General features: G+C 37.7%; 1 protein-coding gene across 3 annotated transcripts in view; it reads left to right on the top strand.

The window, feature by feature from the left end:
* The window catches only part of UGGT2 (UDP-glucose glycoprotein glucosyltransferase 2), a 90,349-nt gene that overhangs the window by 44,451 nt on the left and 29,980 nt on the right, over positions 1-15,918 (top strand). For all 3 annotated transcript variants that reach the window (XR_015795355.1, XM_088136440.1, XM_088136441.1), the window contains 10 exons: positions 491-610; positions 2,612-2,697; positions 4,569-4,704; positions 6,858-6,989; positions 7,673-7,834; positions 8,845-8,968; positions 9,065-9,163; positions 11,066-11,160; positions 12,947-13,153; positions 14,683-14,814. Coding sequence is in view for 2 of the 3 variants with exons in the window: in XM_088136440.1 (XP_087992566.1) it covers positions 491-610; positions 2,612-2,697; positions 4,569-4,704; positions 6,858-6,989; positions 7,673-7,834; positions 8,845-8,968; positions 9,065-9,163; positions 11,066-11,160; positions 12,947-13,153; positions 14,683-14,814 (1,293 nt within the window). In the remaining variant the exon portion in view is untranslated. The remainder of the gene's footprint in view (positions 1-490; positions 611-2,611; positions 2,698-4,568; positions 4,705-6,857; positions 6,990-7,672; positions 7,835-8,844; positions 8,969-9,064; positions 9,164-11,065; positions 11,161-12,946; positions 13,154-14,682; positions 14,815-15,918) is intronic.

Here is a 15,918-nt window from a genome sequence, read left to right on the forward strand (position 1 = left end):
TAAATAAACTACTTATGAGGCAAGTGTAAAGACAGCCTAAGTAATAGACTCAATAAAAATTACCAGAATCACGTGGAAGCTGAGGTGAACAGCTCTCACATGACAGGAAAAAAGTTAATTATCACACTGCATAGGTACTCAGCACTTAGTAGCAGGGACTCCCCCGTAAATGCTCATGGAATTGCAGCCCAATGATCCAGCTCTTTTTCCATTGTTGTTGGCATCTCTAAAACTGTGGTCAGAAAGATACTTTCAGCTTGTTTTTCCCTACATAATTGTCCCTTAAATATGCTCCCAACTATAGCCATAGAATTAGTTTCTTAAGTGGCTTCCATGTGCCTAGGTCAACAGTAAAGCCCATAATAATTTAAAACTATAACATGTTGAGTATTACTTTATTAAAATGGAACTTCTAAGAACATTGTGTTTGACAAGGTTTAATTCTGATCATAGCTTCACTAAATGTCCCATTACTGTTGTATTTTTCTAGTGGGTCAATAACATAGAAACGGATCCTATGTATAACAAGTGGCCTTCAAGTTTTCAGGAACTTCTCAAGCCAGCCTACGCAGGAATGATGCGACAGATTAGACGGAATTTATATAATATGGTAAGTGTGGAATGTGGGTATCTACGGAGTGAGTTATTGGGAAAATAATTTATGCATTCTTTTAAATACAGTAGAGTCTCGTTTAACTGATCTTCACTTATCCGACATTCTGTCTTATCCGACGCCCCTAAAAAAAACACAACACACACAAATCGGCGATGAGAAAAGTGTGCCACTTGTTTGCGAGCGTGAGTGTACTCTTTCTTGTTGCTCCCGACAGTGCGGCGCCGCAATGCAAAAATCGATTGCAACAGGCGCAGCGGATTGGTTTTTTTTTTTTTTTTATCGCACTCAATCGTTACTGTGTGTTATCCAACATTTTCGCTTATCCAATGTTCTGCTGGCCCGTTTATGTCGGATAAGCGAGACTCTACTGTACTTTAAATAGGGTTATATTAGACATTACACCTTTGTATACAAAAAACACAGAAAGCCCATTCTTAGCACACTTTATACAGCAGTTCACTTATCCATATATTACAGTTATGAGCACATCACTGAATTGATTGAAAAGTATACCCAGCAGTGTACTCATGATATGAACATGAGCACAGGCATACCTTGACATTTTCCTATTGCATTTAGCAATGGTTGTTGCACCATGATTTATGGTATAAATGACAATTTGCGAGATGCACACAGCATGCTAAACTGTTTATAAGTGGCAGTGAACAGTAAACAAACATATTGTGTGAACTTTGCCTTTACATCTGATTGGAATGTGTATTTGACTTTGCATGCCATTGACTACCAAGGTCTCTGAGCAAGCTGCTTTTTTAGAGAGTGGAACACAAGAAGTCCACTTCTGCGATACAAGCAAATCTAATGACTATATTAAAACTAAGGTATCTTAGGTGGCATATCATTTATTTAATTTAGTGTTATAAACTTATATTCAAGTACCATTTTCACTAAAAGTTATTCTACCAGTATTCATTTGAGAGAACCAGCATGTGGTAGCATGCCAAGTGGGGTCCCTGGTTTGATTTTCATGATTAACTGAGCAAATACAACTCTAAAGATTCATCTCAAGCTTTTAAAATTTAAAATTTCAGTTCAAGCCCAGTTTTTTGTATTTGTGTTGCATTGAGGACAAAAGTTGTTGTCTAAAATATTAATAACATTTGAACCAGTTCTTCCTGAAGTGGTAAATTTGTATCTGCACATGACAATACCCATAAAGGGAATTTACTTCTTTTCAAGAAGCTCTTATCTACCTTGAATACAAGTGTGTCAGTGGCCTGGATAGGTGAGGACTTCTCTCTCTGACATCAAGCTTTTCCATGGAGAAAACTCTTGGAAGATTCAATCATGGAGCCTACCATTGTAACTTGATTAGTAATTAGGCATAGGTTTGTCACTTCAGAATCATTTATCTGTTTAATTGATTGTAAGCCACCTCAGGACCAAAGTCCATCTAAGTCATGGGGCAAAGCTCAAACATAAAGAAATAGTATTAGAATAACATACTATAGAAAAGACAATAGATTAAAATGAAGGGAAACAAAATCTATAAATTAAAAACTCTCTGACACAGCGGATTTTCAAAATTTCTGTAAATACCACAGTGGGAGGGCCAATCACATATTCCCTGGAGTTGTAGCTATCATTATTGATAAGCTCCTGTCTTATGTCTAGTAGGGGGATGGATGTTAAAAGTGAGAATGTGAGCAGATTCTTCAATCCAGATCTTAAAGCATAATACGTATTAAGGTTAGGCAGTTTTTCAACTAATCTGTTCCAAACCATTTATGTTTCTAAAGGTCCAAATTGCAATTTGTATTGGCCCCAGAGACACAAGTAAGTAGGGCAGTGGGCAACATAATGGGTTCTAACTATCTGGTCCTAGTGAGCACATGAACCAGGACAGTCTGCACCAGCTGAAGTTCCCAGTTTATCCTTGATTGCTTCCTTGGGGCTTTCAATCTACAGTAGTAGAGGAAATAGAAGCTATAAAGAGAATATAAACCATGGATGTATAAAATTTTCTTCTCTTGTTAGGTCCTCTTTATTGACCCTCTCCAGGAAGAAGCAGCTGGTTTCATGAAACTTATTGAGATAATCTACACTCAGAAAGTACCTCTAAGGTAAATTAATACTGACATTCTATCTGAGATTAAAGTAGTGAAGGAATTTCCCTTCCGCTTCTTCATTTCCAGAGTTATGGCAGAAAAACTATAGAATCGGTACAACGTTATACTGAATAGTTTCCCTGTATAAGTGTTGATTACTATAAAAGGGAAAAAGAGTTTGGGGAACATGTATCTATTGATGTTCAATCCTTCATGATTTATTAATTGCAATTTCTCAACAAGTCTCAGTCTGACAAAATAGATATGAGAGATTTTAATACATTGATTGATGGATATATTGATTGGTATATATTCTGGGTAAATACTTTGTTTCCATACATTTCAGTTAATTCAGTTGAATGGATAGTATCTCTGTCTATCTAGATCTAACTGCATTTAAATGGGAACAAGAAAAACATATTCTTTATGAACTTAGTAGCATACCTTCATTATGATTTATAACACTGCTCCATGATCAGTCTCCATCCATCTTTAGGATGACAGTTATAGATCTAGTTCTACTTGCAAAACAGTTTTGCCCAAGCTTGTATGCTCCCCGGTATGTTGAGAATGTAGTTCTGAAGGATTCCCAGATCATACTGTGCAGGAATTTGGAACTTCAACATATCTATAGAATTAGTTTAAAAAAGACTACTCTAAAAGGATAGGATATTTCTTCCAACATTGGAATATGAATATGAATACAATGTACAGTGATACCTCGGTTCACGAACTTAATGCGTTCTGCGACTCTGGTTGCGACCCAAATTGGTCGCGACCCAAATCAAATTTTCCCATAAGGTTCAATGTAAATACAGTTAATCCGTTCTGACCCCTCCGAATTTGGTCGCAACCCGATTTTGGTCGCGTCCCGAATCAAATTTTCCCATAAGGTTCAATGTAATTACGGTTAATCCGTTCTGAACCATATGTTTTTTTTTTTTAAACCGCAAAAATATGACACAAAATACAGCACGAAGAGAGAGAACGCTAACCTTGCTCGACGCGACTTCTGGCGTGGAGGACAGGAAGGCGGGTGGGGAGGCGGTTATTGCTTGGAGGGAGAGTCCCCCTCCCTACAGGAAGCCACGACCACGTGTCACGGGAGGGAAAATGGCCGCGGATCCTATTCGTCACCCGATCCGGCGTTCGCGAACGGAGGCAAAATTTTGCAAACGGAGCTGTTCGTGATGCGAATTGGTCGTGAACAGAAGTGTTCGTGACCCGAGGTACCACTGTATATGTATGTGTATGTATGTAAATAATTTTTGCATACTTATATTTCCAGTTGTGTACAACCAAATCAAATTAAAACATAGGGAACTGGATAGGAGCAAATCATCCTGGGAACCTGCAACCACTTTCAGCAATATTGGGCACGTTGTTAATCTTACAGCTTAACAAAATGGCTCATCCATTTCAGAGTTACAGCTAGAGAGATAGTGCCTATAGGAATTCATTACAGTAAAACTGAGAAGTGTTGAGGAAGATGAGAGTGAATTTATACATTCATAAAGAACACACAAAAAAACCAGTCCCAAATAGTTTACCTCTTGTAATTTTGAAAATTCAAACCATGGTACGGGTCTAATCGATAATTTGAACAAACTATGGTTTGGTATGATATATATTGTCAAAGGTTAGATTACATTAATTTTTACCTTAATATAATGTAAGGTTAGATTACATTAGATTGGTATAAAATGTTAAGTTTGTGTTCATTTTAATATTTTTGAATCTTGTTGGAATATTACCACATATTTTTCTTGATGAAGGCCTGAGTGACATATTTTAATCTGCTTTCAGTGTAGTTGTATTTGATCTGCTTTCAGTGCAGTTGTATGCACTTTTGCCATTCTTACAATATTTTTCTTTTTCCCAAACAGAATTGGCTTTGTTTTCATCTTAAATACTGATAAAGTGGTTGATGGAAATGAGGATGCAGGAGTTGCCCTATGGAGAGCTTTTAACTATGTTGCAGAGGAAGTGGATATCCCTCAAGCTTTTGTCTCCGTAATTAATGTTAGTGTTTGTAAGGAGATTAAAATATTGCTTTATTTAAGTTAGCTTAAGTTAAGTTACTTTCTTAGAGATGCAAAATAGCCATAATATAGCATTGCCAAAACTTACCCAAGATAAAAATCCCTCATGTAGAATCATGGAGTATGTAAATTGAGATGCACAGGCAGGAAGTGTTACATATTTAAGGTGTGTAGGGAATACATTAAAAGTGAAAGCAAAGGAAACTTAAACTAAGCGGGCCCCAAATGGAGGCATATCTTCTTGAATTCCAAGAATTCAATGGGCAATGGGCAATGTATGAAACTAAATGAAGAGAGAAATTAATCCTGGGCAGAAGGGAATGGGGTATCTGTGCTAGGGTCTGAATTAGATAAGGGTATGAAAAACTGCTAGCATTTAAATGTCTTTTGTATAAACCTGCATAGTAGTTCTTTTTATAAGGTCCAGGCATGTGGCCCACCTAAATATTCAGGGAGGACCAAGTAAGTAAGTAAGTAAGTAGAGTGGGCTGATTTGGTCTTTTTAAGACAATATAAAATTTAAGGAGGGCTGTGGAATTACAGCAAGAAGACACTCCATAGTCCTTCCACTGAGTAAATGCACAGTTCTGATTGAATTTCTAAATGGGTAGAAAAGGTGATTTAAATCAGTAATATGAGAATCTCATGATTGTATAAAGCTTGAGATTGTCCACTGAAATTTGCTTGCAGCAGATTCAGGGCCAACAAAATAAAGTACTTTGTGCAATGTATTTTTGCTACTATATGATGTACTAATATTCACTATTTGAGATGGCTTAAAATGGGCTTTGATGGCTGTTCAGGCTATCAGTTCTTGTAACAGTGAATTCAGGTAGCTGAGCGCTGACAGGATTAGAATCAAAATGAGACCACTGGAAACCAAGTTTCAACATTCACTGGTGCACCTTGAGGGGTACAAGATCAAAAAGAAAGAGATGGCTCCTTCAAAGCAGAGCAGCCTGTTTTCAGGACATATGCAAGGTCATCTCAATGTGGAAAAATAGTAGGGAGGGTAGCCAGTGTGAGCCTTTTTCTCTGGAGGAGAATATGGTTGACTGGGTACCATCTGAATAAGATTCCTTTTCTAAGGAGAATAAAGATATTACAATAATATTTTGTTAAAGATTCCACTGGTAGTAACTGCTAGCTGTGATTGCTGAATATCTGAGTTCAGGAGTCATAGGCTACTGCATTCCCATTCCAGAACACCGATGGGTTGATGGTTTGCCTTGTACTCTGCTCATGAGCTTCCTAGAAGCATCTGGCACATCATCAAGATAAATATTTGGCCTACCTTGGAAGGAATTTTTATCTTCAAGTAATTCATTTAAATCTTTATAAATTGTAAAAGGACTATTTTGGGGCATTTGGAATTCAGAACAAAACAGTAAGCAAATGGATTTTAGAGAAACAAATGTTATCTAATTGAATAACATGGTCCTAGAACAGGATGGGAACTGATGATATTTGAAATTTAAAACAAAATTTCCAGTCTGTTTCAGGCAAAATGGAAGCAATGGAATAAAATATTAAGTATGAGCTCCTTAATTTTAGACATCTTGAAGCCAGCAAGAATCCATTCTTTTCTAAGACTGTTCCAGAATTGTATGCCAATTATAGAAATGTCTCAGTTTCTAATCTAACTTGATTAGTGGTTAATTTAGAACTGTGAGATTGTACACTCCACACTTGTCTTAACTTAAATAGATTTTTCTCACTTAGCTATGAAAGCTTTAATATGGCTACATATTTAGAAATTTACTAATATTTTTGGTCTGGTTGAATGTAAATATTTGTCTTGGTTGCTTGACTCATTTCATGGCTGGTGTGGAAAATAAATACTAGTTTCATCTGTGCATCATTTCTTTCCTTTTCCTTAGAGAATACAGAAATGAATCTGATGGATGAATTTAAGAGTGAGAGTGCACTGAAGTATAGTTGGTTGAAGATAATACTGTTGAAAACTGGCTAATAAAGATGAACCAGTGATTGGATGATAGGAGCCTTTAAAAACTATTTATAGTATGAATTATAAAAACCAAAAATAATTTAAATATTATTTCATATATTCTATTGTATTCTAACAGTAGAATAGATTATATCATTTATCTCCCTCTTGCTCTCTTCAATTAGATGTATCATGAAGTAAAAGATGGAGGTGTGCTTTCAGTGGACCATGTGAAGCGTGTTCTTCGTAGACAGTTTCCTCATGCTGATATGGAGGAAATTCTGGGTGTTGACTCTGATTATGATCATAAGAGAAAGGTAGAAAGAGTTGAAAGCTGCAAAATGAAATACAAAAATGAACTAAAAGATCAATAGCCTGATGTCTTCATAAGTGAAGACCTAAGTCAACTAATTCTGTGTGTCTGGCACTGAAATTGCTGTTTGGGGTGGTAAATGTTTGAGGAAGTTCATTATTTATTTGTCCCCTAATTCATATCCCATAGTATCCATATAGCAAGGGACAGTTTAGCTGGGAATGGCCATGATCAGAAATATCTTCAGAGAATTTTTAATAGCATCTTGATCTCAGAGATCAGAAAATTATATAATTGTAATATTTCTTGGACTAAGCCATGTTGATCTAAACAAAAGCTTGAGTCCTAGTTGATTGTTCTTATTGTCATACATTGTTTTGGGAAACCAGAGCTTTTCCTCCCCACCCCCAAAAATTGCTTTCTGGTAGGTTGTAAGGCAGCCTTCCTTCATCTGGTACCATTCTTAAACTTATCTTAAGCTACACTGGCTGGGAATTCTTGGTTATGTAGTCTAATATATCTGGAGGCATCAGATTGGGGAATATTGTTGAAAGGGAACAATAAACCATTTTGCTCTTCCAATAGGCAGTATATGGACGCTTTGAGTTTATTTTCTCTTCATATTAATCCCTTTTTTCCCACAGTCAGCTACTTTCTGTGTAACTGTGATATCCCTGATTTGTTTAGGCAGGAGCAATGTTTTATAAGAAGACTGGCCTGGGCCCATTGCCTCAAGCTCTTTTTAATGGTGTGCCTTTTAACAGAAAAGAGATGAATATTGCAGAACTAGAGACCTCTCTGCTGAAGATCATGGATGCCACAGAGGCCTTTCAGCGGGCAGTGTTCATGGTATATATTTTTTTTCCTCTAGAAGACTGGAATGTGCAATGAAATATGGGCTAATAGATTGCTTCTGGTTTGTTTATATTATACTTATTTTATAATGAGGTGGTTTGGAATTAATGTTGCAAAAATCTAATTATCTTAATTTGTAGTCGTGATTTTGAAGCTTAATCTATAATGATTACCCGTACCTTAGAATTTAATTATGTACTTGTTATATTTTAAGATGACTGGAGCCATGGTTTGAAGATAGATTTTGGGTAAATAAAGGATTAATAACAGATACCTATTTCTAGGATTTCTGCCCATATATAAGGGTTGCACCCTTTAGAAATGGATATATAAAATGTTCTATTTAAGGTGATGTAAGAGGAGAAAATATTGAATTCTCTCCTTCATATTTAAGTCAGAAATAAAACCCACTTCTCATGATCTGCTAAGCTGTAGCTTGCTCCATCATATTTTGCTGAGTAAGTCACAGCTGACTCACACATTAAACAATAAACCATGCTTTATCATTCACAATAGTTTGTAGGTGCTCGGCTGTATTTGGCATCATCAGTGGGTAAATGACTTACCTGTTGATTCAGTATCAGACAAATCAAGGAATTGCCTCAGTTTACTAGAGAATGGCCAGTTTGGCTGCTAACTAGCTACTCTGCAGTAACTGGGTAGCTGTCATTTTCCTTGCCTCGTTGATTAGAGAGGGGCTGAAGCTACTGCAGGTGGGGTTGGGAAAGACTTGGTTACTCCCTATCTCTTTCTGCTCTTCTGAAGGGAAGGTAAAAAAACAGTGGCTTGAACAACTCCAGTTTTCTGGGGTTTCTCTAACTGTTGGTCTCTGTGCTGCAAGAAAGAAGGTAACTCTCAAGGGACAAGAGGACTTGGCAAAACCAGGCTAAGCTAAGATACCCATTCCATCCAGCAGGGGTTCCATACCCTTATCTCAGGTTAACGGGAAGCTCTATTGTAAAGCTGTTGATGCTGTGGAAATTAAACTGCTGTTGTGGTTACAGGGCTTGCTAAATGATCATAAAGATGCAGTTGATTTCATCATGGAGCAACAGAATATAGTTTCTCATATAAATGACAGAATTCTTGGTGATGAAAAAAGATACTTGAATTTTGAATCCCCATCAGGTAAACTAAATTCTGTTTTTCTTCTCTCTCGTTTATTTGTGGAAAATTCATTTTGGTATCATGCTTGATGTTATGCCACATCTTGAATTTTTGCAGTTCCTGTAGATACAAATGACTATTCAACATTTTCCTTCTTGGATTCTCAAGATAAAACTTTCGTTATTTCTGAAAACATGAACTATGTTACAAGGCAAGGTAAGTTTTGTTACATTTAATCTTATTACAGATTCTGTATTCATACTAATTATAACATAATAAAACCTTATATTTACAGATACAATTATTAACCATAGTTCATGCGACCCCAGGATGGTTGCTTTAACCCAGGATGGTTGATATCTACATGAAACCACTGGGAAAGTTCCTGCATTAGCGGAGGGTTGGGTATCATCAAGATGCTGATGATGTCCAGTTGTACATCTCATCCCCAGGCTGAACAGGGGATGCCATTAAGTGCTGTTGTAGTACTGGAAGGCTACTAGAATCTGGGTGGGGAGGAACACATTTGGGCTTAATCCCAGGGAACCAAAGTGGCCATGGGTTCAGAACCCATCTGATTCCAGGAAGATTGTATTTCTGATTGTAAGTGGGATATTGCTTTCCCATACTGAACTGGTTCATAATTTGAGGCTCCTGCTGGACTCACAGCTCCTGCTTGAAGAGCAGATGGCAGCTACAGCCAGGAGTGCCTATGCACAGATTCATCTAGTGTGCCAGTTATAACCTTTTCTAGGCAAAAGGCACTTCTCACCACTACTGTTTCCTTAATCATCTTCCATTTGGATTATTCTAATGCCCTCTGCATGGGTTTACCCTTGAAGACCACTCAGAAAGTACAGCTGGTCCAGAATGCCGCAGCTTAAACAGTTATAGGCACACCTCAGTTTACCTGTGTAACACCTCTACTTTAAGAGCTTCACTGGTGACTGATTAGCTTCCAGGTACAGGTTATCCTAAAAGCCCTTCAAGGCTCAGAGTCTTGATATCTATAGGATCACCTCCCAGTAGATTCTGCCCACCCAATTTTATTAGGAAAAGTAGGCCCCCTCTACGTTCCATCTTATAAAGAATGTCACCTACAGGGATTTTAAGGGAAGATAAATTTAGACTCTGTGTATGAATATTGATGAGAGGATTAGTTGTTTTGGTTCCTCAGCATAGGAAAAGGTTGCTATCATTTTGTTAGGGTTAATGATTACTATGTATTTGGATTATATTTTTGTTGCATGAATCCTGTTTATGGATGATAGGATTGGTTGGGCTATGATTGGAGCAGCATATAAGCCTAGTAAAATAAATAAGCCAGATCTGCTTTTTTGAAAAAGAATTCCAATATTCAGTGCAGTCATGGTTTTGCTTCTGCTGCAGAGTGGCAGGGATCTATCTTAACTATAGTTACATGATTTTTAATGTGCTTCTATAAATAATGTTAGTTTTTGTAAAAGTCGTTATACTTCACTGCCAGTCAGTGGCTTTGTTTTTTATAAAGATACATGGTTTAATTAAGAGTATGGGAAACAGATTTAAATGTCAATGAATGCATTTGATGAAAAAGCACTGTGTCTATCTATCTGAATGGCATCTCTGTCTTTAAGGAATAATCAGCTTACATAAAAAGTATTTATGTGTTAAAGCTTTTATATATTATGACTATAAAACACAACACTTTATTATTATTAGTTTAGTTGCTAATGGAATACAATAAATATATTTTTCTATTTTGCTTTTGTTTTTAGAGATTGTGTGCTGGTGTGATGGTTGTGTGTACCCATTTTACTTTAAAGCTAAAAAAGGGATGTGGGAGCAAAGCCCTCAGCTACAGATTTTTTTTTTAAAGTTGCCAATCATTGTGATTTAACAAAAATAAGAATTCCATGCTTGGGATCCAGTACCACACAGCTCTAAAGCCACCCATATTAAGATCCATTTTTCAGTATTGTGTGAGTATTGTGGATCACTTGGAAGTCTACCAATAGTTTTTGGTCAACCTTCTGCCTATTCTTACAATAATCTACATTTTTGTTCTGCTGTTACATTTTCCATTTTGATCACCTATATTGAACAGTAAAAATTCTTGCCTTTTTTTTTTTTTTTCAGATGATGCGTTAATCTATCCAGTAACCATATGGATTGTGGCTGATTATGACAAGCCAGATGGAAGGCAGTTGCTTTCTACTGCACTGAAACACCTGGTCAGTTCTTTAAAAGTCCTGTGCCTACATCATATAAATAATTTTCCTCAGCCAATTTTGGAGAAGAATGAGGTTGGAAATATAAATAATGGGAGATATGTGCTACAAAATGATTGCAACTACACCTCTGTCCTTTCCTCAAATAAAAGTTTTACAGCACAAAAAAAACCTTGTGAAAAGTTTAATTACTGGATAAAATAATTTCATATGACAGTGATTACGTATTTGTAATACCCAAAGAAGGAAATTTTGCCAATAGAAGCTTTTGGTTAAGAAACCAAAGAAAATTCTCTGTAATTGAAACAAAGAGGACAGGAGAGTTTTGGTAGTTCTGCATTATCACCACACACATGCGTTTTCTTGTAAAGAAAACATTAGAACAAAAATTCTTCCTTTATGAAAGCGAAAGATATAAATTGTAGGGACAATAAGATTCCTGCCCTGACTGTACACCTTAGTGTTGACATTCAGAGTATGGACTGGAATTTCTGCTGTTTCTGTGTTTTCTGTATTTTTATTCTGCAGGGAGCAATCTTGTGCTTTAAAATAAATATCTACTTACTGTATCTGATACTTGCAAAGTAAACAATTGCTTTTTAAACTTGGATGCCAGACTATTTTCTTTTCTCAGCCTTTCTGAATCTTAAGAAAACAAATACTGCTCCCATGCTCTGGTTCTTTCAAAGGCAAAATGTTAACTACGGCAGGTAGGTATCCCAGGTGAAGTCATACGTTAGTCCCATAAAAAGGGTATCTCTGTTTTAAACTTCCAATGATTTTGGATCCGGTTTTACATCTTTTCGATGGTCAGGTGCAATGTAGGTCTTTTCTGTAGGGCAGCCCAGGCCACAAAGAAGCGCCTGCTTCACAGAGGGATGTTTTGCATCAGCTGCAGGCTGTGCTTGAAGGTGGGCCTCCCTGTGGTTGAAACAGGGCTTGTGTTCAGCTCCTGACAGTTTGAGTAATTCTCAAACAAGATTTTCATAAAGGCTTCTCCAGAAATTTCAACCGCTGAATTTTTAGGACCCAGTTTACCTTTGTTGCAGAGCTTCATTCTTTTAGTAACAAATATTGGATGAATAGGAGAGCTAGCTATCTGTTTTCCAGATATTGGAAAAATGTGTAGATGTTCTGAACTTGCAGTGTTTTCCAAACCACAGTCCTCTTTCCGAGGCACTGTAAAGGCAGTAACAACCTGGTTTAGAATATGCAATTGTGGCTAAAGCTGAACTTCCCCCCACAAAATATTGCCCTGTTGATATTAGTGGAGTCTTTTTATGTTGTATTGGAAATAGGACATGACTGATGAAGAATCATGGTGAAACACAGATTTATAGTCTCTGTAATAAAGTGATTGATCACATTCTAAGTATTTCAGTCTTTTAATATTTTAGCAGCTTATTAAGTCAGCATTTTAGTGTTAAGTAATTAAGTACACAAAGTGCTTTATTCACTTGGTAGTTTAGTATTTTAGTCCCCAAGTATTTTTTTTATAATTTACTGTAGTGATTTAGTTTTAACTTAATTGTTTTATATTGTAGTAGTTGTATTTATAGTATGTTTTAGTTTGCTCTATTTCATTATTTCCAATTTGTTTAGAAAATTTTACTTTTACCTGATCTGTAATTTTGCCACAAAACACTGTGTGTATGTGTGTATTTCACTCACTGTAATAAAGGTGTTTGTTCATCTGTTCAGAAAGAGTGAAAAGAGAAAGAGAAGGATTTAAGTCCAAACATTAGCTATATTAATAAACCACAGTTTATAACCTATATTTGTTTTACAGAAAACCAGCAGTCATATTCAGCTTGGGATTGTGAATAACCCTACTTCAAAAATAACAGAAGACAACACTATTATTGCAAGAGCAATCATGGCAGCATTTTTAACCCAGAAAAACTCTAATTTGAAAAATTTTCTTGGTCGGATTCTTAAGGACGAGACGGCAGGGGCCCTTGCTGCAGGAACCAAAATTAAGAAGTTTTTTTTCCCGGTTAGTAGTTGTCTAATTATGCACTTAGCTGAGTTTTGGCTGAGCATATAAAACAGTTTCTATTAATATCACTGGATGCTGTGCATTTTGAAAGGTATAACAGCCTATTTTTATAATAAGTTTATACTACTGTACTCATGTTGCAACTGTGTTCTTGTACATTCAGATAGGTATCCATCTATGGATGTTTTGGTGGTAATTCATCAATGATTACCCAGTAGAGCTTTATGTATACTGTATCAGCCAGTGGAATGTAATGGTTAAGGTCGGACTAAGTCTGTGGGATATTTAGGTTCAGGTTCATCTTTAGCCATAGAAACTCACATGGTGAATCTGGGCCAGTCACTCTCTCTCAATCCAATCCACCTGAGAGGAAGGGGATGTTCCTGGGAGAAAGGCAGAATATAAATCTGACAAATAAATAAATACAATATAATTTCAAGATATGGGGCTTTCTTCTGCATTGCTCCCAAGCTATACAAATGTACTGTCTTGGGAATTGTGCTTGGCCCTTACCTGGCATTTACAAAAATTGTAACAATGCATCTCTTTTCCAGACCTTTAGTAGTTACAGTGGAACCTCGGGTTACAAACGCTTCTGTTAACGAACTTTTCAGGTTATGACCAGCTCCGGCCGCAAAATTTTGCTTCGGTTTGCGAACTCCGCCTCGGGGTACGAGCAGGATATGCAGCCATTTTCCCTCCCGTGACACGGTCCGTGGCCATTTTTCCACCCCTGACACGTGGTCCGCGGCCATTTTCCACCCCTGACACGTGGTCCGCGGCCATTTTTCCGCCCCTGACATGTGGTCCGCGGCCATTTTTCCGCCCCTGACACGTGGTCCGCGGCCATTTTCTGCCCCTGACACGTGGTCCGCGGCCATTTTTCCACCCCTGACACGTGGTCCGCGGCCATTTTTCCACCCCTGACACGTGGTCCGTGGCCATTTTCCGCCCCTGACACATGGTCGTAGGGAGGGGGACTCTCCCTCCAAGCAATAGCCGCTTCCCTGTCCTCCACGCCGGAACGGATTAACGGGAATTACATTGAGCCTTATGGGGAAATTTGCTTCGGGTTGCAACCAATTCGGGTTGCAGCCAGAGTCACGGAACGAATTAAGTTCATAAACCGAGGTTCCACTGTAATTGGTTCTGGAATGTTTTAAAATTTTCTTAGTTGTGCTGATTACTTGGTGGAGTAGAAACACAAAGAATAAATAAATAGAATAAGACTTGGGAGCAGGTAGTTGCAGTAGAATAGAAACAAAAACCAATACCTTTTCAATTTCTGCTTTCTGAATACCTGAAAAAGGTGCTCTTTAAAACAAATATCTTAAGGTGCTTAGTTCTTGGTTCTTGAAGCTGTGTATGGACCTTTCTTTTAAAGGGTGCTACTGCATAACAGATTCCAGGAGAATCTTATTACTTTGAAGCATAATGTCAGTTGCAAAACTGGATTACGCATCTAAGTTTTAAACACATTCTGTGTAGTTTTTCTAAGGACTGCACTTTTATACTTTATGTTACAGGGCATGGATAATGATGCTCTTGAGAAGAAATATAATACTTTGGGTGTTGATATAATTCAGACTCATCAGGTATTTTGTCATGAAGTTCTCAAATTGCTTCCTGGGGAAATGGCTGTTGTTATCAATGGAAGGGTAAGTAAAGAATGGGTAGATGGCATTTTATTGTTGGGTTGTTTTGTTTTATTTAAATGTATCTGAAAAGAAATGCAAGTGTATTGTCATGCCCTGTTTAGTGAGGAAGAAGCGAGGAAATGCATTTCTAATTCATAGTTCCCTGTGGGCTCCAGGATGATACTTTCAGTCCTTTGGGACAGAGTTTCCTCCTTGGATTAAGAGACATGATCCAGCATTTTTTCTCCTCTAGTCTTTCAGACCAGAAGGCTCACACTTTTTATCCTTCGTACACCCACTCCTCATTTAGCGACCACAGTACATGTTCTGTTCCAGTGACAAGGTTATTAAAACAGTTGCTAAGTGAACAAATGACACTTTAAAACGAGACACTGTGAATATCACTGGTTGCCACCGCCTTGTTCAGATAAAGTTCTCTTCTACAGCTATTCCAGCGTTACTCTCATTCCGGTGTGCGTTGATGTCAGGTGTGTGAAAATTGGTTGTAAATGTGTGCATTGGTTGGAAAATGATTTTTTAATTATCATTTATTACCATCGTATTTGCAGTCATTAAATGAGGAATGGGTGTAATTCCAAACTTCAGTGGATTGCCATCATTGGTTGGAAGGGAAACTCCAGCCCAGCTAAGTCCTTTGTCTCCACTGGAAAGAGGTCTAGTGCAGAAGCAGCCAGCAGGGCAGAGGGGAGGCAGTCGTGGTACAGCTCTGCTTCTGATTACCTCATCACGTCACAGGACAGGACAGAGATGTGGTAATGGCCGCATCGTTTGACATGCAGTGATCATATAGGAGGCAAAACATCTCTCTCGAGCAGCATGGGATCCCATTCGACAGGCAGTTTGCTTGCCCAGCACCACAGTTAGGTAATGGCTGCAGATAAAGGGCCTAATTGGCATGTGCGGGCTCTGCCTTCTTGCTGTTCTTGTTCAGGGTCTTGTGCGAAAAAAGAAGCTCAGATGCCCAAGGAGGAAAGATAGAGTGGAACAAGCCACCTCTTATGGGAGATCCTTTCCATTATCCTTTTCCTCCAAAAATTAAACAGTGCCCCAGTGCAAACTGACAGGGCTAATACCTAAAAAAACCTTGAAGCACATTTGGATCTG

The sequence above is a fragment of the Python bivittatus genome, unplaced genomic scaffold (assembly GCF_059951505.1).
Source record: "Python bivittatus isolate LINGU-HERP-01145 unplaced genomic scaffold, Pbiv_v1 ctg000060_np1212, whole genome shotgun sequence".
NCBI lineage: Eukaryota > Metazoa > Chordata > Lepidosauria > Squamata > Pythonidae > Python > Python bivittatus.